This window comes from Etheostoma cragini, chromosome 17, assembly GCF_013103735.1.
Source record: "Etheostoma cragini isolate CJK2018 chromosome 17, CSU_Ecrag_1.0, whole genome shotgun sequence".
In the NCBI taxonomy this organism is placed as follows: domain Eukaryota; kingdom Metazoa; phylum Chordata; class Actinopteri; order Perciformes; family Percidae; genus Etheostoma; species Etheostoma cragini.
In genome coordinates, this window is record NC_048423.1 from 1711652 (window position 1) to 1736073 (window position 24422).

At 40.4% G+C, this 24422-nt stretch overlaps 1 protein-coding gene across 4 annotated transcripts in view; it reads right to left on the reverse strand.

The window, feature by feature from the left end:
* Nucleotides 1-23028, reverse strand: part of LOC117960292 (kinesin-like protein KIF20B) — a 44440-nt gene extending 21412 nt beyond the window's left edge. For 2 of the 4 annotated variants that reach the window (XM_034898104.1, XM_034898102.1), the window contains exons 1-28: nt 22892-23028; nt 21403-21511; nt 20669-20758; nt 20266-20388; nt 19840-19978; nt 18763-18947; nt 18480-18531; nt 18083-18289; nt 17316-17427; nt 16776-16847; nt 16429-16575; nt 15803-15965; nt 15455-15604; nt 15205-15327; nt 14765-14904; nt 14568-14688; nt 14127-14298; nt 12782-12966; nt 10848-11324; nt 8808-9976; nt 7600-7738; nt 7254-7376; nt 5935-5989; nt 5302-5427; nt 4965-5098; nt 4277-4432; nt 3183-3359; nt 515-640 (exon numbers count right to left, since the gene is read on the reverse strand). In XM_034898104.1, the coding sequence (XP_034753995.1) occupies nt 515-640; nt 3183-3359; nt 4277-4432; nt 4965-5098; nt 5302-5427; nt 5935-5989; nt 7254-7376; nt 7600-7738; nt 8808-9976; nt 10848-11324; nt 12782-12966; nt 14127-14298; nt 14568-14688; nt 14765-14904; nt 15205-15327; nt 15455-15604; nt 15803-15965; nt 16429-16575; nt 16776-16847; nt 17316-17427; nt 18083-18289; nt 18480-18531; nt 18763-18947; nt 19840-19978; nt 20266-20388; nt 20669-20758; nt 21403-21510 (4971 nt within the window). In that variant the 5' untranslated portion in view covers nt 21511; nt 22892-23028. The remainder of the gene's footprint in view (nt 1-514; nt 641-3182; nt 3360-4276; nt 4433-4964; nt 5099-5301; nt 5428-5934; nt 5990-7253; nt 7377-7599; nt 7739-8807; nt 9977-10847; nt 11325-12781; nt 12967-14126; nt 14299-14567; nt 14689-14764; nt 14905-15204; nt 15328-15454; nt 15605-15802; nt 15966-16428; nt 16576-16775; nt 16848-17315; nt 17428-18082; nt 18290-18479; nt 18532-18762; nt 18948-19839; nt 19979-20265; nt 20389-20668; nt 20759-21402; nt 21512-22891) is intronic. The other 2 variants (XM_034898105.1, XM_034898103.1) reach the window with 2 other exon arrangements.
* Between the last annotated feature and the right edge of the window lie 1394 nt (nt 23029-24422).

Genomic DNA, 24422 nt, shown 5'->3' on the forward strand with positions numbered 1-24422 from the left:
ATGCTCATAGGTTACCACGCATAAGTGAGCTCTTGAACTTTTGACATTCTGCATCCGGAAGTTCTGCTCTGCTGGCTCCACTGTGGCGTCATGTTACAGCAGAGTACATACAGCAAGTTTCTACATATTCTTTACTAAGGACACAACAAATCGTTTTTTGGTGGAAAAAAAATTATTTTTGGAATATTGGATTGAGTTCGACAATCAACTAGTGTGGACTTCACTGGAAAACAGGAAATATAAACAGATTTAATTCCTCAGAAGGAATCATTGCACATGGGTAGGCCCTTTTAATGACATTTTGAACATGTTTAGAGGCTAAAAACACGTTTATAACTTGCCCTGTTTGAGCCTGTTGGGTGCTAACTCTAGCAGGAGGATAACACGGTGTAGACGGCACAGATTGGTTTCATTTTCCTCTTTCCTGACAGCTACGTGTTGAAATCGACCATAATTCTCCTTTAAGCAGTGGTGGTTATAGGATATTAATAAGATATATGGGGTCAAGCTTCACCTGTGTGATTGTGACCCCCTGTTGGGCTGTTGTGGCCTTGAGCTCTTCCTTCAGTCGTAGGACTTCTGCCTCTCTTTCAGACAGAGCGGCCCGCAGCTCTGCCACGCCGACACCACCATCACCACTCTGTAACAGAAGGTTTATGGACACTGAGGAGGTTTCTTGTTGCTGCAGAGATATGCTTTGTACTAAAAAAAATGTAATCCAGAGCTTGGAACCGTTATTGCAATGGGAAAATGTATAACCACAATTTAACAACCAAGTAAAGTGCTACTCAAAGTACTTTAACATAGTACAGGAACCACTCCCACACATCCGTACACTGGTGGCCGAGATTGCCATACAAGGTGCCACTTGCTCACTACACGCACACGCCGGGAGAAATTCTGGGTTCAGAACACTTCAATATTGCACGCCTGAGCCACAGCATTGTTTTTGTACTAGGAAGCAGGCCACAAAACTGTTAACCAGTAAACATCAACAAAAGTAAATTACATTTTTATTTCAAAATTCTGTAGTCAGCATAAAAAAAAAAAGATATCACACTTTGCTGAAATATGATTTGCATCTGAACCTTTTTATGCAAATATGGACTTAAATGAAAGGCACTAGTTAGTCTTACATATAAGATTTACAAGAACATTCAAATCAAATATTGCTTTCCTAAACAAAGCTGAGGTAGCCATTTATGATGACAAATACATATTTATCCATCTCAAAGTCAGGAATAAATAAAACTAGAGAACATTTTGACAAGCACTGGACCATGGAAACCTAAAGTATACAGGCATGGCCAACATCCTTGGGCAAATGTACACCACATCACAGTCAATGGAAAGCTCTAGAAAGATTGTGCTGTAAGTGAATAAAGTGATGAAACTGTTCCAAATGCACCATGACTCTGGTCCCTAGCTCTCATCTCACCCTGAAAACCTGACATGCATTAGCCGTGACGGACAGCAGTGTCGTCCTGGAGCAGAACATAGTGTTTGCATGGATCGACATATGGATAAAATGAAGGGAAACAAAACAAGACATATCCATTAAATGTATGAACAAACCACTCCACTGTAGTTGCTATCAATCTTCAAATGGTTTCCAAGCATTAACCCTCCTCGGATGTGGTCATCACCAACACTGGATGCTTTTCATTGCACTTTTCCTTCTAGCCTTGAACAATATAATGGATAATATTGAGTTACACGTCTAAAGATCTGGTATTTTTAGCTGAGCTAGACAGACAATATTTAGTTAAACTAAATTAGTGATGCTGTTTTGTCCTCATGGTTCTTAGTAGGCCAATCTAGGTCTTGACTTACCCTGTTCACGACTTAATTTTTAAATAACATTTTTTTTTATGACTTTGATTTTCTTAATTTTACGAGCCGACTCCATCACAAACTTTCGAGTTTTGAACATAGACTGTATAAAATAGGTGTTTAAGTGCTGCCATGCTCTCCCTTCTCTTCATTGAAGCCTCTATTTTTACAGGCTTGTGGGGATGTGCTATAGGTGCCAAAAAAATATCTGTCTAGTACTGCCAATTTGTTTTGTCATGGTTCATGTGTGCAATCAACATTACAATTTGTGAGAAAAAAAAAATCTTGGTAGAGAAGTCATGATATCAATTCTAGTCTAAAAAATTGTTAAATTGTGATTCATATTTTTCCATAAATCGTGCTGGCCTGTTCTCAGTGCAGTAAGCTGGAAGTAAATGTGAATGTCGAGTGACTGCATCAGACTGTTTAAAAAACTTGTCTTTTAAATATTAGCTAGCCATCCAACTGCCCCCCTTATTGCTTTCAATAACCCTTGTATGATTATAAACTTGGCTATTTTACTGCTCTGTCACACGGATAGAGTTTCCTTCATATAATTTTTGTTTTTTAGATACCAAGAGACGCCTGCATTAAATTAGCTGCAACTCTCTCCCAAATGTTTTAATCAATACAGCTCTGCCAGACAAGCGTCAATTTGATTTGGAGAATCATTACAGCCTGCTCTTCACAATGTGTTCTGTAGTTATCCTGGGAAGGCTGTCTTGCCACATTGGTTTTTCGAAATAACATAATTTATTTCAAACAAAAGCTCAGCGAGGAAGAAATGTAAGAGAGCAAAGTGAAAAATTACCAAAATGTAACATGTGAAACAGAGATACATCGCCATGTCAATGCGGATTCACTTACCAAACCTTCTGTGATTTACCAGAGAAGGACAGAAAAAATAGAACGAGTCAAATTAGTGTCCCGAAGCCTGCAGAAGTGTGACAAAACTGGATGTACACTCCTCTGCAGTTTAAGCTCCCTCCTTTCAAACATCACTCCTATCTAAAGGGTAAATCAACAAAAAATGATGATTTCACAGCAGGTGTTTTGCCTTGACGGATGATACGAATTAATTTATCTGATATCGTTGATTGGAGTGTGTAGTCGTGGTGAAACAAACTACTAGGATGCCTTACATAGAGGAGAGCAGCTAGTTTTTTGTTTCTCTTTTGTCTTTTTATTTGTTACTTAAGGTTAATTAATCTAATAAAAGCCTCAAGACCTTATTCATCAAAGTGTGACAGTAATCTTTCTTGCTGCTTTTTTAAATTCTTACAGTTCAGCGTGCAGCATCTTCAATGTTGTGGCCTCTGTTTCTGTTATCATCTTTATGTTATACTGACCTCCTGTGGTGGCTGTGAGGTACTTTGGCGAAGCTGCTGGATGAGTTTGTCTTTGTCTGCTTGGCTCGAGAGAAGCTTCTGTAGCTGTACCTCCAAAGCCGCTACCAGAGTGTCTCTCTCCGTCCTCCACTTCTCCATGATCTGCTCCTTTTCAGCCAGCTGGGATGACAAGGACTCCTGAAGAAGAGGGAAATGTACACCAAAAACAGATGCAGAAAGAGAAATGATTATAAGTATAAGAAAATAAAAGGAACATTATTTAAAATGTTTTTTTCCTCTGTTTGGTGGACATTTCAGAATCAGCTTCTCAAGCTCAGCTTTATAGTGTCAGACTTGGTTCAACTGTTATCAGTCTTTACAGGACCTTTGAGATGAATTCAAACACTGTTTACGTATTTATCTCGTGTTTTAGAGGGATTATTGGTTCTGCGAAAATAAGAGGACGGCAGGGCCGGCGTGTGTGTGGAGTGTGTGGAATAGCGAGTGAGAGAGTGATGGTGACTATCTTCGGAGCGAGAACCGACTGTAGAGGCATAGTCGGGGAAACAAAGTGTCTCGCCTGTGCTTTCTGACCACGATGGGAAATATGTAGGTAGTCTTACATTGCCTGACCGTCCTCCACAGCGCTGCGGAAGAAGGTCTGGCTAGTCCACACAGCATTACGGGATGGGAGAATAACGTGCTTAATGGCATTTCCTCTGCCTCTGCAAAATAGCCTCCGGAAGGACGTTTTGGTGGAACGTGTGTACGTTCAGAGGTTGTTTTAGTTGTACAACAGAAAACTCAGATTGGACAGACAGTCTATCTGTCTGGATTTACCCTGCAGACATCTGAGGAGCAGTTGACCATAGTCCTCAGAAATCCACCGGAAAATAAAATTCCAACAAAAAAGAAAGCGGAAGGTAACTGATTTCCAGGGGGAAAAAATGGCATATACAGAATTTCCGCAATCACGGAAGGGGAAAGTTGTAGAAATAGACTATGGAGAAAGAGAGTGAGTAGGGTGAAATGTGACACTACCAAGCCACCGCTACTCGGACCGAAACTGACATAAAATGGCCTTATGTGTGTTTTGCATGTCACCCTCTCCCTACCAGCTGGCTCTGCTGACGAGTGTAGCGCTCTCTGTCTTCAGCAAACTTCCTCATTTCCTGGTTCCTCTTGTCCTCCGCCTCTTTAGCTTGGCCAATCAGTGACAGCTTCTCCTCCAGCCACTTTTTGCGTTCGGCCTGGTGTTTCTCTGCACACAGCTGAACAAAAAGCGTTGTTTTTGTAATGAGGATGTCTGTGTTAAGTTATTAAGTAATCTTTTAGATGAAATATATCAACCACAAGGGTGGTGCCTACAATTGCCTACAACAAGGCAATTGTAGGCAGAAATATAAGACAAGCTACGCTCAATCAACGATAGGCATCAGTCTTACAAGTTGTTATTAAAGAACCTCAGCACATGTATATGTGACCAGGGTAAGCTGTTAGTTTACTTCAATGAAAAAAGTGGTCTCCGCTCTGAACATGTGTCAGTCTTCTTTTATTGAAGGATCTGCTTGAAGTATTTCAAAAGGTAGGAATCGAAAGGAGAGATGTACAAATACTGTTGGGACAACTTTGTGGATGATTAAGGATCCTTACAGACCCATTAGTTTTTATTTTTAACCACGAATATCTATTAATAGTCCGTGTTCCTACTGGAATGTTATCTTTTTAAAGTTTCCATCACTTTGAGAACATTTCTGGTCCTTGCATCTAAAACAATATTTGAATGTTACTTCCCCTCATTACCTTCAAGCTTTCCTGAGTCTGGGCAGTTTCCTGTTTGGCCAGTTTGAGGTCATCCGATGGGCTGTCGACGAAGGAGTGGGTGTCCTTTCCACGTCGGTCCTGCTTCAACAACATCCCTTTCAATTTCTCCAATTCTGAAATGGTTGAAACCAGGGAACAAGACACTGAAGGAAACTGTTTAAAGAAGGCATATGTACATTCAAAGAGACAAACTAAGTACTTTTAGTATAACTTTAATATTCACTTATCAAGTTGTTGTTTTTTGCAACTATAGATTTAAGTTACAGACTACATCTTCTTACTTGGATTATTATAATAATTTTTTTTAGATCTTTACCGCTGGAGAGCTCCTGGATGACGTTAAATTTCTCCCCCAAGACCTGCTCCATCTGGTCCTGCGTCTCCTCCTGCTCTGTCAGAGCCAAACGCATGGCCTCTATCACACGCTCTTTGGCTTCAAGGTCTACGAATCAACACACACAGACACACACGGACAGTCCAGGTTTACACGCAGGAAGCCAGATTCAACCTAAAAAAAACATATGTCAATCTCCTGGTGGAGGGCCTTTCACAAAACAGGTCAAAGGTCAGCCACAGAGCGTGTTTACAGTTTTACCCAAAGACCCCTTAAACCGAAAAGCTGCTCGGGAGATTCACTTTGGGCACAGGAAATACCGTACCTGATGAAGGCTGTGACAAGATCTCACAAGTGAGGTTTTGCTGCTTTTCCATTTTATCTGATCATAAATTGAAAATTGTTCACAAGCAATCTGAGAAATATATCAATATATTATCATTCGGCTCTGGAAACTTGTGATGGGAATAACAGATCAGTTTGACAATAGCCATCAGTTGCAGCCCTAAAAAAAAAAAGACTGGCCATGAGGATTTTGAAGGCAGATCTCCTCAACAAACATGACAAAAATGCTTTACCTCGAATGAAGCACGCACAAAGACACACATTGTTTACCTGTACAGGCGTTCTGGTAGCGCGTCTGGTCAGACTTGGCGTCAGACGATTGTTCCTAAAGGAAAGGATGGGATGAGGACATGATTTGAGCATGAAGATGGCAAAGCAGTATATCAGTATGGAACCAGCCAAAGGGAAATCTGTTTGATTGTGTACTGGCACTAGACTGGGTAAGCTCAATGCTCAATCTCAGATTTATTGAGCAAGGCTTGGTCTAGTGATACCCAGAAGATACTGGCACACCAACAGGAAGAGATCATTGCTCTTTTAGGCAAAGATTTGCAGGGTTTATCTGCATTAAAACATTTTTTTTGTCTATCATCATCAACAGTTGTCTATCACCTGAACACACTAAAAAAACAACGCAGTCTCTGTAGACAGCCCGAGCTCTACAAACGGCAACAAAAATAAATTGCGCCAGCCAGCACCACAAAAACATACACAAACAATGTTCCAGCCTATAACTGCCAAAAAGGAGTTTGTTGAGCCATTACAGCAGCAGCGTTAGCATGTAGGCTATTTCCACAAGGCACGTTCAACCAACTCCTTCTAGTCAATTATAGGCTGGATTGTGTATGTTACGTGGTGCACGTTGGCGCAGTTTGTTGCCGTTTGGGGAGCCTTGGCTGTCTACAGAGACCGCGCTGTTTTACAGTGTGTTCAGGGGACAGGCAGTTAGAGGATAGTGAGAAGATGTTGGCTTTGTGTGAAAAAAAAATGTGTAGCCTAAAAAAGGTGCCACATAGCTTAGAGCACCTTTAAGAGCAATTTACCAAATTGTTGAACAAGCAGAACAAGAACTTGTATATGAGAACTAATCTCAATATTATCTCTAGAGTAAGCCTGTACCGGACACTCCCAGTGACAATTCAAAAATTATATCTTTAGGCAGTTTTGTTAATTGGAGTTTAATTTACTCAAGCATAATATACATTTTGGGGTTACACTTTACTTGAAGGTATCTACATAAATGACATAACACTGCACGTGTCCTAAACATTAACATGTCATAAACAATTATGACATAACGCTTCTTTTACTAAGTGTGATTCAGTTTTGTCGTGACAAGTTAGGGTTTGAGTTAGGGTTCACATGACATGACTGTGTCATGTGTTCATGACACAGTCATGTCAATCTTATGTAGATACCTTCAAGTAAAGGGTTTCCCATTTTTGTTCATCAAATTGACAGAAATCACAGGTAAATGCATATATTTCTGTCAAATAAGGAAACAGACTAATTAACTTCACTGAACGCGGACCGATCAAGCACCCTGGGTTTGGCAAATGGAAAAGTGAAAGACAGCCAGACTAGCTCACCACTTTGAGTTGCTTAATAGCTCTGTCTCTGTTGGCAACGTCGGACTGAAGCTGCTTCTTGACTTTCTCCGCGTCAGCCAGCTTCTGTCTCAAAGCCAGTTCTTCTTCCCTCATGGCTGAGATCTATAATATTTAAAAAAGTTGGAAGCTTAAAGTTGGATTTAAGCTGTCTGCTGTTTGCATCCAAATAATATCGCTACACAGTGATCCAATGTTTGGGTTAAAGTTTCCCTGAATTTAACTTTCTTAAACTGAACAATAGAGGTGTGAAGATACAGGATTCACAAGAACGAGACAAGACTTTAACACTACTTTAAAGAATGCATAGGTTTTAAAACATGTTAACCTCTTTCTGGACCTGCTGGATCTGCTTCTTATAGTCGGCTAGTTTCTCTCTGAGGTCCGAAGTGTCGTCTTCTTTTCTCTGAAGGTCGAGCCTGAGGCTCTTGACAGTGTCCAAGTCCCGCATAGCATTCTCTTTTAGTCTGGGAAAATGAGACAAGATAAAAAAATGAACTGCAACCAATTACTTAAAAAAAGACAAGGGATTACATTTTGGTCCACAACAACAACATCGCTCCTCTGACTCTTTAATACAGTGGGTGGATGGAGGATGATGTAACTCTCCCTGGACACCAAGGTTCTTGGAGATGAAAGACAAGATAATACAGAGAAAATGTTTTTCCACAATCACAGAGCAATTGTCTAGTACACAACAATAAGACGAGGTATTACCGCATCTCACCATTTCTTAGTTTTCTCTGCAGCCCAGGGGAAATAGTCTGAGTCAGGGAAGGATAATGAATAACTCTATAACAGCATAACAGGACAACACACCTTATAAATAGAATAAATAGAGTCCATTATAATGGTATTTAGATATTTGACATTTAGCCGACAAAAATGTTCCAATCAACTTTGATAAAGTAAAACACACGGTGAGAGGGTCAAAGTTGAAGACAAAAACAAAGACAACACTAAAAACAAGTTTGGGTCTATTTTAATGTCCACAGTGCCATGGTTACCATTGCTAAGCCTCTGTCCTGACAGGCCCTAAAGCAGGGCTTCTTAAAGTCCGGACCAAACAGCAAGTCAATCTGGACCCAGCCCATACCTTGTTTAACAAATACATTACATCATAGAAGTAATGTTGAATATACACAAAGAAATTTAAAAGAAAAGCAGGGAAAAAAGTTCTGTGCATCGGTACTAAAGTTGAGAAGGAAAATAGAATATCTTACTTAAATATATGTAGCTTAAAACTTTAAAGGGATTAAGTGTTGATTTGTTAGTGCCAATCCTTTGGACCTCTGACCAGGAAAAAAAACTTAATTTAAAATAAATGGGACCAACGTTTACAAAATGAGAATCACGCTGTATTGAAGAAGACTTGAAACTAGCGATTGTGACCATAAACTCATTATAAAAGTGTTTATTAAGGTAAGGAATCAAGCGAGAAGTAAACTAATTTTGTCAAAAACTTGTGCCAGTGGAGTCGCCCCCTGCTGGACATGAAAGTCCCCACCCAAACATGCAAAGGAATTGACCGGTTACCTGTTTATCTCCTCGGCTTTCTTCTCCAGCTCTGAGTCCTTCTGAGCGATGGCCTCATGCGCCACAGACAGCAGCTCCCGGCGCCTTTCCACCTCCCTGCGCCGGGCCTCCTGGACCGCCTGGCTCTCCTCCTCCTCCCGCTGCTCCAGCGCCTTCTGCAGGCTCTTCTGCAGGGATGTCACCTGGGCCTCCTTCTCCAGCAGCTTTCTCTGCAGCTCCGCGGATCTCTCTGCAGATGCTTTCGTCTCCTCTGCTAGCTTCTCTTCCACCTCTTCTTTTTGCATTGTCTCCATCTCTGAAGGAGCTTGCTGAGCTTCTGCTTTACTGGCAGTTTCTACCATGTTGGAAACCGTTGACTTCAGGAATGCAATCTCAGTTTGGAGATCACAGTTCAACCTCTTGAGATCCTCTTCAGCACAAGACCTAGAGGAATTGTCTGAACCTTTAAAGTTAGCATCTTCTACATTGCTTTTGAGCAGCTGTGCAGTTTGCTCCCGCGCACTGAGCTTTTGTTTTAGATCATCTAAAGCATCTTTTTGTTCACTCAGTTTGTGTTTTAAATCCTCCAGCTGCTGTTGTGACATCAGTTCTTGTTCTCGCAGCTTCTCATTGAGCTCCTGTTCCTGCTTTTCCGAGGCCTGTGATTGTTCCTCAAGTTTTGCTCTCAGCTGTTTTGCTTCTTCAGAAGCACGTTCTTGGCATCCGAGCTTGGACCGGAGGTCATCCAGCGTTAGCTGCGACGTCACTCCGTCCTGAAGCTTCTTTTCCAGCTCTTCTACTTGCCATTTTAAAGCTGCTTCTTGTTGATTCCACCTCTCGGTTAACCGCTCCAACTGCTGGTCGAAGATCTGCTGCTTGACTGCCAACTGTTCTTTTGCCTGTCCAAGCTCACGCTCCAGCTCCAGCATTTGCCAGCGCTGGCTCTCACTTTTCTCCTCTTCCACAGCCTGGTTCTTCCTAAGCTCCGAAGCTTCCACTCCCAGCTGCTCACTGACACCGTCGGACGCTGCTGAAGCCAGCAGTTGCTGTTTCAGGCTTTGAACCTCCTGTGTCAGGGTGTGGATCTGCGAAGTCTTCTCCTGGAGTTCCTTGGAGTGATAGCCCAGTTGTGCATGAGCAGTTTGAAGTTGGACCAACACTTTTTCCGCTCTCTCCGTCTTGCTGGACACCTGTGATCATTTCCATGGATATCACCTACTGTATTCATGTGGCACTCAGAACATTTAATAAAACATAAATAACCATTATTCCAAGACATACGCCAAACAACTTTCTGGCAGACAAATATCAAAGCTTTTGTCAGGGAACTCAAATATTAGACTCAATACATTTCCTGGAAAAATCCACATTTAACAAAAATAGTATACAGTAGCTGTCATTAGCAGGCAGCACTTATTTAAGTGAATTAGAAAGTGTCTCTAAACCTTGGACTGGTACTGTGTGTGTGTATATATTTATATATATGTGTGTGTGTGTGTGTGTGTATGTGTGTGTGTGTGTGTGTGTGTGTGTCTGTCTGTAGACATTTCTACGCGTGACCTGCAGCACTCTGTCGTTCTCTTAATACATCCATGCACTCCACTTGAGGAGCAGTTGGCTCTGTGGCTCTCAAAATCTAATGAAAATCTTTTAAACTGACCTTTGTTGATCAGAAAAACAGAAAGATTCAGCAACTGCTTGGCCTACTTCTCGCTTAAAATGTTTTCAGAAGCACGTAAACTATTTAGTAAATTACAAGATCGTATTCAGAACGAGACGCCATTTGAAATTTGGGAGAAGCAAGACCCAATTGATGCGTTTGTCCTTGCACTCGTCATTTCTAGTAAGCGTTTTAACATAAGTGTCGATGGTGGGCACTCCGGCACTAATTGGTTAGTGCACGTTAGCTGTGTACTGACAAACTGTGCGACACACACACGTTTCAAACGTTTAGGATGTTTTTCCATGAACCGTACCATCACTTATGGATACATATAATTGTTTTCGCAAATCAAAGATTTGGGTGGTGGTTTTACAGATCAATCTCATACTGTGGCCTACCTGGCGCTCTGTTGTTTCTAGTCTAGAAGTCAGCTCTTGGACTTCTCGTCGAAGTGCATCACCCTCCTGTTGCCTCTTTACCGTCTCCTCAACCAGCCGGTCCATCTCCTTCCTCTCCGCCTCCAGAACAGCCCGAGCGTCCTCTTTGCCACTCCTCTCTAGACCAAGTGCAGCAACCATGTGTTCTCGGCTTTGCTTCTCTTCCAAATGGGCAGCAATGGCATCCTCCTTGGCTCTCCTCTCGGCATCAAGAGCTGCCATTGCTTTCTCTTTGTTTTCTCTTTCTTCTGTAAGGGATGCTAGCAATTCCCCTTTGCTTCGCTTTAGCTCTCCGAGTGTGGCAAGGGCCTCCTCCCTTGCTTTCCTCTCATCATCTAAGGACGTGAGTGCCTCCTCTCTTCCCATAGTCTGGTACTCCAAAGCAGCAAGGGCGTCTTCTTTGCCTCTCTTCTCTTTCTCAAGGGCCACCAACGCCTCCTACGTAATAGGAGTGACCGTTAATTTCTATTTTAATGTTCAAGGAAAAAAATAACGTAAGGGTGGGAAGAGTGTCAGTAAAAACAGTGATTAACAAGTCTTGCGGGTGATAAACACTTTATTCATTTGGTAATTTATAGTTTGTGGTAAATTCTTCTTTTCCTGGTAACACCAGTGACTGCAAAATTCAATTCAATAAATGTTAAATATTCTTTCTGCTAACCTAGGTGAGCCCTAGACATACCTGCAGGGCATAACAAACCAGGTTAATACTATAAAGACCAGTGACAGCCTGGGGGCTACAAAAACAAGCTGAGGAACAGGTCATTGGTTTACATACATGAACACATAGAAATGTCAGTGCACAAACTGAAACGGAAACATTTAAAGGGCACTTAGCCGTGGGGGGGGGGGGAGAATTTGTGGGAATGAATACACAGTGTTTCACATACATTGATACACAATCAATGTTGACTGACACACACACACACACACACACAAAAACAAACACACAAAGTGTAGACTAATGAATGCCATTAATATTCTACACACTCCAATACAGTAATGTAGGTGGTGAAATGAGCCTTAAACTTGGTTTGCGAAGTGCCAATTAACACACAGAAGACATCAACTCACATCGATCTTTATCCCCGCAGAAAAGAAGGCTAGAGTCAATGCAGAGTTTAATGGTTAGAATTATGAAGTTATTAGCAGTGTTTTTTAAGGGTTTATACTGCTTACAGAAAGTTTTGGCGCCCGTTAAATAGGTTTTAGCCAGCGCCGAGGAATAACACAAAACACCTGCTTTTCAGCAGCTAGCGTTTGCAGAGTCAGAGTGTACCTGACTCTCCAGGTGAACATGCTGCTCTGAGGACAAGCGTTGCTCAAGAAACTGCTGCTGAAGGGACAGCAGCAGGTAAACTGTATTTCACACTATAATGGTTACATTTGCAACAATCTGCAGTTCACATGCATGCCGAACTGTAGGGGCGGTCTGTCACTCTACATCACGGAAAATGTATTTATCTAGATTTCACTATTGTATTATTTTAATACTACTGTGTATTATTAAAAATTAGCTACAACACTAATAGTAATAATAAAGAAAAATAAAATAAAAAATAAATTCTTAGATGCATCTCAATTCTCTCTAGAACAATTCGAGGCTGAGTTTGTGTTATTTTTCAGACAACAGCAGCTACAGACTGTTGTTGGAATTCTCTCCAGTGAAATACAGACAAATATCTACACTGTTTAGCTGCATTTTAACCGTGTTTATCCAGCTGCTAGCTAACGTTAGCCTAACGTTATCTGCTGCAAAGTGTCGGGTTTAATAGCATTAGCAAGTGGTGATGTCTCACTTACTGTCCGTCTCTTAGCATTAGAGAGCAGCGCAGAAAGCATTTCAGCGAAAAGTAATTAACAACTTGTTCAGGGTACTTCCACAGGGTTTTTACCTGCAGCCGCTCTCTCTCACATGGACTCCCCTCCTCGACCAGCAAGGAGCAGCCCTGTGAGCCCGGCTCCACCGCCCTCTGAAGGCCTCCCACTCGTTTCTCCAGTCGGGCAATCTCTGACGCCTTCTCTTGGAGATGAATGAGAAGCCTCCTTTTCTCCTCGGCATCGACTCCACTGGCCTCACCTAGGAAATAACACAAAAAATGAAGATACAAAAACTGGATGTGAAAAGTAGGTTAGAGCTGTCACGCTGGAATCAGAGTCTATTTTGAAAGACAGACATGTTGCCATTTACCTCTTTAAACATACATTTTACACTGTCAAACAAATGTATGTATGTATGTGTATATATATGTATGTGTATATATATGTATGTGTATATATATATATAGAGAGAGAGAGAGAGAGAGAGAGAGAGAGAGAGAGAGAGAGAGAGAAATCAGATAAAGGCTGACACAATTTTGACATTTCTATTATAAAACATGACATTCCTATATCAAATGTGTTATTGTCAGTGACGGTAAATCTTTAATTTTTTGGAAATATTTTCCACATTATTCATGGTTTAAGGATAATCCAGGCCAAAATTGTATCAATACATACACTAAGTAATAGTCTTCTTTTATTTATCTATAGATCTTCTGTTGTATAAATTGCACATAATTTATAATATAATATAATTTTGCTTTTTGGTACTAGAATAATAAGATCAACTGTTCAATTCTTTACAGTTTCTTCATTTAAAGAAATAAACCTTTTTAGATGAAAAAAATATGTTGACAACGTTTTCTTTTGGGAATATAATTAGACATTTGTAGAAAAAGGTAATACATTGCAAAATATCACAATATGTTTGAAATTGCATTAATAGCGTATTGTGATTTAAGTTTTGTGATTATATTGTCTCGTTGGGCCTCCGGTGATTCCGATCCCTACAAAGAAATAACCTAGTGTTGCTCTACCATTACTGGTACCAGTCCATGCATAGAGTAGTTCTGGTTTATTTGAGAAGGTTTTCAGATCTATGTGGTGAAAAGAATGTCATTAATGGTGCTCAAAAGGATGTTATCTATTTTCCAAGGACATTCTCTGTCACTCTGGATACATTGTGAACTGTTGGAGGAGAGAAACACAATTGTGATATGAGTGAGTTCATCTTTGATGATGTGTGCTAGGTCTAACAAAATACCCACGGAGGCCATGAAGTCATACTGTTGGATTACATTTATCTGTGGATCAGTGCTCCAGACCCCAAACTCCGAGTGAAAGGAGCACAGCTCAGTTTGTCTTTCCTTCGTCCCATCTGCGATTCAGACACATTAAAGCATTCATGTGTGTTCTTACTATTGGGTTTGAGAACCATCTGCTCTTGGAGTTTCAACACCTCTCTCTCCAGCTCCTCCACAAAGTCTCCTCTGTCTCCCTGAGCCCCTGCTCGGCCCAAACCCAGACATTTATGAGCAGCCTCAGCGGCCTTCTTTATGCCCGCCAATTCAGAGGAGTCCAAAGATGTGTCCTGCAGGAGGGAGGAAACAACAGAGAAGTTAGTCCGGGAGATTAGTGGGCACATTGCCCTGAGGCGGTTCAACCGCAACTAGTCTTTGCTTCCTGGATAGGAGAAAAACGTGATCTGGTTTATTGACATTTCTTGCGATCACAATTGACATGGGTGGCGCTAAGCGCCAGATGGAGCCTCTGCAAAAGAGCTTCAGAAAGGAAATAAATTCAAAGATTGTTCCGACATGTACCTAGCCAACAAGTAAAGGAAATGAGAGATTGTGTTACCATGGCTTGTGCATTTTGACTTGGTCCAGCGTTGGCCATTTTGTCAATGAGGTTCTTGAAGATCTCCATCCTCCTTTCTGCTCGCTCCTCCAAGATTTCTCTCTCCCTCGCCAAGCGGTCACTGAAAACACACACAAATTACATAGGTCTCTCTCTCTCTCTCTTTATCTAAAACAGTCAAAAAAAGAACTACTCACTTGTAGTCATTCTGCATCTCAGAGAAGAGCTCTGAGAACTCTCTGCTGATTTCCTCTCTGACCCGCGCCTCCATGAGCAGGCTCTCCGCTCGCTCCTTCTTCAGCTGAACCTGCAGCTGTTTCAACAGCACCACCTGCCTCTGAGGAACGGAACAGTGAATTTGTTAAGTACCTGTTGATTAAAAATAAGATGTTAAATCTTTCTATATACCCCCAGGACTCTCCAAATTACATTTTTAAGACCATTTAGGGTGAAACTAATGCAAACTTTACAGCGGTACGTATTAAATGTGTGGCTGTTAAGCCATCAAAAACGGTTATTTACCAGCAGGTCCTGCTGCTAGTTTTTAATATCTACGTATCTTTTTTATTGATAAGTCAAGCAGTTAAAAGCAACTTTTTTTTTTAAAAGCACTTCACATAGACATGGTGAAACTGACCTGGTGCGTCTTTTTACCGGCGAGAATTTTATCATCACTTACATCGCTGTCCTCTTCATTGCACGTCAGATCCATTGTGTCCATCAGGCTGTTTTCTTCCTCATCCTCGTCATCTTCATCCTCCTGCACAAAGGATTTTAACATCATGTTGACAAAATGTATCTACTGATAATTCAGGCCAAGAATCAAACCTCAGCAGTAAGATATTATACCAACCAATAAAGAAAAGCCAAAGCAACCGCCACCCCACCTGTACATCCTCCAGGCTACTATCCCAGCCAATCAGGGAGCTCCTCCTGCTGCCCCGCAGAGCCTTCCTGTCAACACTGTTTTTGATTGACACATCACTGGCGGACCTCTGGGGCAGGATGGGAGGGGGCCTGGTGGACAGAACCACAACCTGAAAACAGACAAACAAAATCAATAAAAGATCTTTTTCAACACTTTTTCCTTGCCGTTTGTGTTTTTTTATGATATCGTCCATCGGCAAAACCCTAGCGTGAGTGTGTGTGTTTGTAAGGTCTGCAGCTGAATTAAAAATGAGAGAACACTCTCAGAGAGCAAGCACATAAGAGAGAAAATAAAAGTGTGTATGTACCTTCTGTGCCACAGCAGAGAACCGGAGGACGTTGAGAGTCTCATCGTACATGGAGGCACACTGGTTGATGTTGACGATCATACAGGCTTTACCACGTCCGCAGAAGAAGCCCTGCAGGTAGTGGGTTAGCTTGCTTTCCCTGAAGGGGACATGATGAAGCAGCCTGAGGGAGGGAACAGCTTAGTTAGCATTGATGTGTGTATACTTTGCATTCTAAGATGTTTTTTGAGGCAACACTCTTGAAGGTGAATTTGTGCAGACTTTTCTAGATATTTTTTTAAGAGGTAGAACAACATGTTTATCCACATAAGCAACTTTATCATCCAATTAAAGTCTGGTTTGTATCCACTTGATGAATTCAAGTCCAATTTACATTGTCTTTTTTAACTCTGGTTTGGTCTCTGCCAACTCCTCCGCAAGAAGTTTCAGTCTCTTAATTTGCTAGATATAGTTAACCAAAACAAGTTTACTAAAAAGGAGGATAAAAGGCACTAAAAGGATTTCAGAGTTAGGTGTTAACTGTCTGCGAATTCCAAACTATCCAGTAATCCTTTCATATTCCATAAAGCCTTTTGATGGAAAAGGAATTGAACACAGAAAGGACGACGGACAGGTAATAATCTCACTTGGCCTGCTGATTGTGTCGTAGAGCGTTGATGCATTTTCCCAGGATGAGCAGTGAGGTGTTGATGTTTCCGGCCTCTTTCAGGCGCTCTCCTATATTCTGGGTCTTGGCGCATCTCTCTGAGCCAGCCAGGTCACACAGACACAACCTGTTGACAAATATTCATCCACATTAAAGACTTACAGACAAAATCTGTATACTCATGTTCAACATGTCAGAATTTACTAAACTTCTGACAAGACTATTTTGCACATATGCACACTTTAATGCTGCCTTTTTTGACAAGCATACAGTTATACACAGAAAGCCATGTCTATCTATGCCATCTGAATCTAAAGTGTCACTCACTCGCTGACTGAATGGACCCTCGGAGTCCCAATATCTTCGATCCTCAATATGCGAACGGAGAATACACTGTGACTGCAAAATGACAAACAAAAAAAATTAAATTCATTTCAGCTTGGGTGGGCAAAGCAGAGAATGGGGAGGTATCCAGATTCCAGATGGGCCTATCTGAGCTTTCATTTTCTCAAAGGCAGAGCAGAATACGTACGTTTCCGTTTACACCTATCACAATGTCTAGCCACTGGAGACCATAGGCAGGCTGGGGGAACTCATATTCCTCATAAAGAGAGGTTTTCATGCCATGGGACCTTCCACATCAATAACCAAGATAAGATGGAATGGATAATATGAACATTCTCTTGCCTAAAGAACAGTATTGAGGTATGACAACATACATCAACATTCATCTATCAGAATAACATACGAGGTTTCTTATTGTACCAGGTAAAGCTGGTGATCTTGCAATCAATGCTTATTCGACTTTTGCGCTTGCGTTAAGTAGATGTGTGAGGCATATTTAAAGCTGGTGACTTTCACCCTCACCTCCTGCTGGAGAGCTGGTTGAGTCGGGTGGAGGAGAAGCTCTGGTTCTTCTTTCCTAGCTTCATCACCTTATAAGCCTCTTCTGCACTATTTACCTGGACCCAACGCAAATCTACATACAAACGCACAAAAAACAGGACAGTCAAACCGATTTGAAATTTCCCTCTCTAACTTTTGATTTTTTCCCCTACTTAACTTTCAAACACTTTTGGAAACAGGCAGAACCAAAACTACGCATTAGTTACTTTAAAGTGATGTGCATTTTGTTCAAACTATTTGCAAATACTTTCCCTGCATTATTTTAAATCTGGTTACTGCAGGTTTCAACGAGTCAAATTTAAGACCTTTACTGATGACATTTTATATTTACATTAAAAGTACAACGAAATGCAGTCACAAAAGAGTAATTAAATGGATTCAAATAAAAAAAAGTAATGATAATCTGTACATAAGTTTATGAACCCATGCTGAAGTTGACTAAAAAGGAATATAAAAACCATCTTTTGGAAATTGATCTTAATGCCTTACTTAAAAAAAAAAATGGAAAAATACAACCTTTAGGACACCAATTTTCTTTGTGAATGAATAATGCATCTTATTAAAGGCCAGTTATTTCATGGATCCAGGATACTATGCTTCTTCTTATAGTTCCCTTGGCCTTTGGAATAAAAGTAGCCCCCCACGAGGAAACCTTAATGATATAAAAACATCTTCTGACTTCTGTCAACTTTTGTGGCATGTGTCTGCCCCTCGCTGAGCCTACAAACCTTTGACAAAGGCGTTGCCCTTGACGTCCTGTGAGAGGCGCAGTGCGGCCCTCCTCAGGGCCCCGCTGGGTATCACCTCCAGGAGGTCGTGAATGTTCTCATTGTAGATTTCACAGAAAGAAACCCAAACAGAGAACTTGGTGTGCGCTCCCACCCCGAGGCTGATTTTGTCCTCCGCTGCAACAGTTGTGTCCAACATGGAAAAGCCTGCAATGGACACAAACGTTTACCATCCTTGCTTGTAGGAACAACGCTGGAGTTTACAGTGCGATCTATCAGAATTAGTACCATTATTATCACATTTCACCGGTGGTTTCAGAGTCAGATTTGCAGAAACTGAAGCGCGTAAAACAAAAATCTGAAAATAATCAAAGTAAAAGGGTAATCTAGATCTTACCTTCAAGAAGGGTCCTATGGGTCGAGTTCACGCTGGCATTGCTCCTATCGCTCTAAGAGACAAAGTCAAGATGAAAAAGTTAAAAATGAATCACAGTCACTATACACATTCATACAGTGGATTGACAGCAAAGGTGGGAGAGATATACCAGAGTAATAACAAGAGTAGGTGCCTGAATAAATCCTGTGTAGACACTTATGAAGGACTAGAGCTGCTGTTGCTCAGATATCCTGCTGCCAGTTTTTTTGTTGTCGTCTGCAGCAGCTGTGGATGGATGGCTTACCTCTTTAAGTTGTCTGAAGAAGTTTCTCTTGAACGCCACTTCCTCAGCCTGCTGCTTCATGGTGAGCCTTGTGAACTCTTGGCAGCGGTGAGGTTTGATGCTCATCCCAGTGAAAACCTGTTCATCAATACTGCTGAAAATAACATCAAGAGACCTGGGCAGGATACCGGCATCGGCATCTGGACCTGGGGTGACAAAAGCGCATTGTTGGATCGTTATGAGTCAAGGTGCTTCTATTATCATTAAATCTCAAGACAGAAATATGTCTGAAATACCGCAGGGTCATTGCTTCCTTGATAACAGGTGCGAGCATGCATTGTCATCCAAGCAATGATGATGTGGACCCCAAGAAGAGTAGCTGTTACTTTGTAAGCAGCTAACTGGGATCCGAATAAAGGAAGGAACGATGGAAAGAATAAATGTGCGGGCCGCCTGCAGCAAGGCTCATTTTGTCACAAACTTTTGTCTTTTAAATAAAAGAACTACAGCTGCACAAAAAGAAAAAAATTATATAACCACTTGCTTACAAGGGGGCTTTCTTGAATTGAAAAATGGAATAACTACTTTGCAAGAGTAGAAAAAGAACGTTGCCACCTGCACGTCTGTCGTCAATGTGATTTTGTAATTTTTTTTTTTAGAAAAGCTATGTACTGTTCTGAAAAGATGTTTCAACTAAGTATAGCACACACAATGACTAACAATCAGTTTCAGCACAGGCAGGGAAAGAATTAAAAGTCCCCTTAAAAGTTCATCTACTTCTACCATGTATTTATTAACAAGGTTTCAATCCGGGATTTCATCCGGGGTATTGGGAGAGCTAGGTATGTGGTACAAACTAAGCTGAATTACGCGTTTTCATAAATCAGTGATTCCCTGAACTGACAATCATGTAACTCCATGTGGCTTTAACTCATCAGACAACATGAGATCTGACATACACAATGTGGTGGCAGATGCTTTCCTGCATCTAATCTAAAACTTCCTCCCAAGAAGGAATACATTCTAAACTGCGGCAGTAATTGTTTTGCTTCATTTAAATAGCAGCACGAACTAAATGTCTGAGAGTGTGGAACACACCTAAGAATGTGAAGGTCTTCCCAGCGTTGGTGACTCCATAAGTGAAAACCAGAGAGTTTCCCCCATCGAGAACATCTTTCACAAGATCCTTTACGGTGCCCTGAAAGAGCTCTCTCTGTGTTGTTTCAGGACCATACACCTATTGAAAGGAGGGAATGAGTACGACATTCTGTTTTATTACTTAAAAAAATTATAATGACAACACTCCCATCTTTTACATCAGGATTTCTCAACCTTTCCTGGCCTTTGGCCCTGTTTTCAGGTTAATAAATGAAGGGAGGTAGACCAAAATGCATTCCTACATACATATATACATACATACATACAAGTGATAATATCTTCAAAAAGAATTCCTATTAAAATGTATATGCCCAAGATCATTACAATAAACAACTTTGGTTTTGTTATGTGCCAGGAAACACCGACCTGAGAGAACTGGAAGCGCTGTCCAGTCTGTGGAAGGGATTTGTCGGAGCTAAGCCTCGCTGAGAGGGACAAACGTGGAGGCTTCAGCAAAACTGTGTCTGGGGACTCTATGGTAACACAGTCCTGTTAGAAACAAGAGGGAAGAGGGTTCAGAAGAGGGAGACAGAAGACCAAAATATTATCATATCTCTATAAGAATTATTCCGTTAACATTTATTTAAGTGGTCTGCAGCATCATCAACTAAGTTATCAGTCACTGACTTTTGACAGCAGAACATTTGAGCTGTAAAGCAAGGACTGTTTTTGAAGTATTAAAGTGATTCAGAGTGAATTATCCCATAAACTGACTTTGTAAAAGAAAAAACCAAACCGCTTTCATTCTTTTATTTGTAATTATTTTTACCTGTGACTCTCCGCTGTCGCTCTCTGCTGAGCTGAAGGGTCGGATGCGGAGGTAGACCTGAAGGTGTTCTTTCTCTTCCATGCTGGAATGCTGCGCAACACACACACACAATTTATTCCAGAAGTCTATCTAAAAACAATAGTCAGGTTTTTCTTGGTGTAGTTCCTCCTGTTTATACAAGACATTAACAAATCCCTTCCTAATGCACTTCTAATGTAAGGCATGGGGGGACAAAACCAACAATCTTTCCATGTTCGGCGTGAATATATTTGTCAGTTTTTCCTGACGTTAACACGAGCTGTCCGCACAGGGTTAAACAAATCGAGTGATTTACCTTCAGAAGTCTTTTTAATACAAAAATACTTTCTTTCGGTTCTTCTGCTCAGGAAACAAGGTTTCAACAAGTCAAATTTAAGACTTTTTAAAACCTTTTGATACCTTTATGGCTTTAATTTAAGACCTACAGTATATCACGACATAAAAGTATAACTAAATTTAGTCCCAAAAGTACTTGCGAATTTAGTAAACGTATTAAAATTGAATAGAAGCGACAATTAATAAAAACATTGTTATGAATCTATGAATATTATGTGTTTTTCACGTAACTTTTGTAATTTTAAGTACAGTACAGTATCACATTTTGTCGATATCGTGGAACCCTAGTATACAGATAACATATGATTGATTGCAGATTAATTGTGGGTATTGTTGTGATTAGGGCCCGTCCAGGTCACCTGTGGGTCTGCTAGGGTGCTGAACTCTGATGAGAGATCCCTCTTCAAGTCGCCGACCTCTACCTGTTCCCGTTCGTCAGCCTCGTGGTTCAGGAATGATTCCATCATCCTGCAACAAATAAACAAGCATAAAAGGATAAAAAGCTGTGTTTTTCTTCATTTTGTGGAAGACTTTACTACACGTATTCGGCGGTGATTTAAGGAATACTTCCCTGGAAATAACGTTACATTTTCTATTTTAATTTTCCTTATTTTACATTTTGTGTCTCTTTGGGGGTTTTGGTATTCATCGGTCATTTGACGTCTCTTTGTATTCTGTTTGCATTCCTTTCTGGTAGTTTTGAGTCTCTCTTTCCCATCAATCTGGACCGTTATCCTCACCATATCTGTGTCTAGACGTTGGAAAAGCTAGAACGGATCCTTTAAACACTCAAAAAGTTTAAAGACATCCCAAAATGATTAACCCTCATTTTAATCAATGTTTTTAACTTTTTCTTACGTTTTTGTCCCATTGTTCAACACTTTTGACTCTTTTTTCAGATATTTGTCACTTTTTGACGTTTTCAACACTACGTAAAACTAACTTATTAACTTTAGTTTTACAGTTACAGTTTTTGGAATTTTTAATTGACTTAATTTATAGGAAAATATACCTAATGATTGACTTATAAAAGCACCAACAAGGAATTATTTTGACTAAAATTGAAAGGAATGTATGTTAATGGATAATCACAGACTGGAATATGTTAACTTTTACACCATTTCAAAACCAAATGATTTTTTTCAAATGCTATACAATTGAATAAAACACCCGAAAATAAATGAAAGTAGAGATTTGTACATGCCAAAGAGCGTTGTGCGGAATCAACCATGTTATTTTGTGTAATTAAAAAGAACATTGGTATAGGAAAATGGGGCAACATGAGTGTTAATAAAGACAAGTCTAGCTGAGTCTTTTAGTTGAATTCGTTCAGCTTAGGTGCTGCTCCTAAACCCTGAAAACCCTGAAAAGGTAACCAAGGCAGCACCAAAAAGCCAAGCAGTGGCCACACGTTTCCCTAACGTTACACCAGAGACAACGCGAGTTCACGGACCATGGTGAAACTTAACGTTAGTTAGATAATTAGATTTAACTTCAGCTACTTAACGTCAACAACAGTTGACGTTGATACGAAAGTGTCGACTATAAAGCCAAGCATTGCTATTAGCGGTGCTTCGTTGACGTTATCTGTGTCAGCCAAAATATAAATAAGTTTAAAGTTTTAAGTTTTGTTTACAAAAGTTAACTCGCTTCAAATGTCCACCTGCTAACGTTTAACCAGCAAACAAGCTAACTGGTTAGCTAGAAATGTTCAGCTGACGCGCAGCCGCACCTGTCAACTGATACTAGCAACGTTAACGTTAACATGGTTTAAAATGTCGGTTTACTTGTACAAAAAGAACAAAAGGATGACAGTCGAACTGGGATATTAGTCTACAAAACACTTACCTGGCAGTTATGTTTGGGACATTAGATACTGAGACAGAATTATTTGCTTTTGTGTGATAGCTAACTAACGTTAAACACAAAAACACACCCGCGGTCTCAGTTTGAAACGGACCAATCGGATTCGAGCAGAAACTGCGCATGCGTCATTTCCGTGTTTTTCTTTTCAGGCCGCAAAACGTTGTGAGTGCATTCCGCCACCTACTGAACCGGAGTATGTAACACACACACACACACACACACACACACACACACACACACACACACACTTTAACCCTCATGTTGTCCTCGGGTCAAATTGACCCGTTTTCCTATATCAATGTTCTTTTTAATTCCCCAAAACAACATGAGTGATTCCACACAACGCTCTTTGGCAAGTACAAATCTCTACTTTCATTAATTTTGGGGCGTCCTATTCAATTTATAGCATTTGAAAAAACAACTTGAAGTGGTTTTGAAACAGTATTGATCAAAAGTTGACATATTCCAGATATTATCCATCAGCATCCATTCCTTTAATTTTAGTCTAAATAATTCCTAATTTCTGCTTTTCTAACTCAAACATCAGGTATGATTTTTTTCATTGTCATTAAAAATAAATGTAAAATTGACAGTAGGCTAACATTGAAAAAAGCATTAAAAGTATTCAAAAAAAGGGACAAAAGCGTAAGAAAAGTTAAAAACATCGATAAAAAGCCTCAACAAAAGTGTTGATTTTCTGACAACACAAGGGTTAAACAACCATACAGTCTAATGTTTGCAACCAACCCTAATGCATAAAAACGTAATATAGTATTTATATTAGGGATATTTTATATTCATTCAAATACTTGTATACTACACGTTTAACCTGTACTTGTTTTCCCCTGTCTCTAACAGTGCTTAAACTTCCTACAACCTAACAACACACAACAGCTTCCTGTCTGATGCTGTCTTTTTCATGCTTTTCTGCATTCAATATTTATTTATTTTTATGGTCGGAAATCATCATCATTATACCCTTATATTCCCTTCACCATACTTTAACATGGTGTCAATCAAACCTAGAGATTGGCATGGTGTTCTTTTAGTTAGCCTAATGGCTGGTTTGATTTGTATTGAGAGATGATTTTATGGAAAGTTCCCCATGCCAATGGGGGTATTGGGTATGGTATGGTAAAGGGTATGTGATGATAATGATTGCCGACTATAAAAACATAAATATTGAATTCAGAAAAGAAAGAAAAAGACAGCACCTATGGTGAAGGGTAAGTGATGATGGGGGACTATTTTAATTCCAAAGGTCAAGGGAACTTCATCAGGATGCAGAGTATCTAGGATCCATGAAATAACTAGCCTTTAAAAATCAAAATCTGCCTGCCTTTATGGTAATTTAACAAAGGGTGATATGATTTTTTTTTATCCTATGGGCACTTTAAAGAGATTAGTAGTCATACATTTTCTGACTGCCAGGCCACATCATGAATCTGTGTGTCCGGAAGGCAGAATCGAGCTGGCAGAAACTAAGCCTGGAAAGCTTGAGGTGCTGAATAGA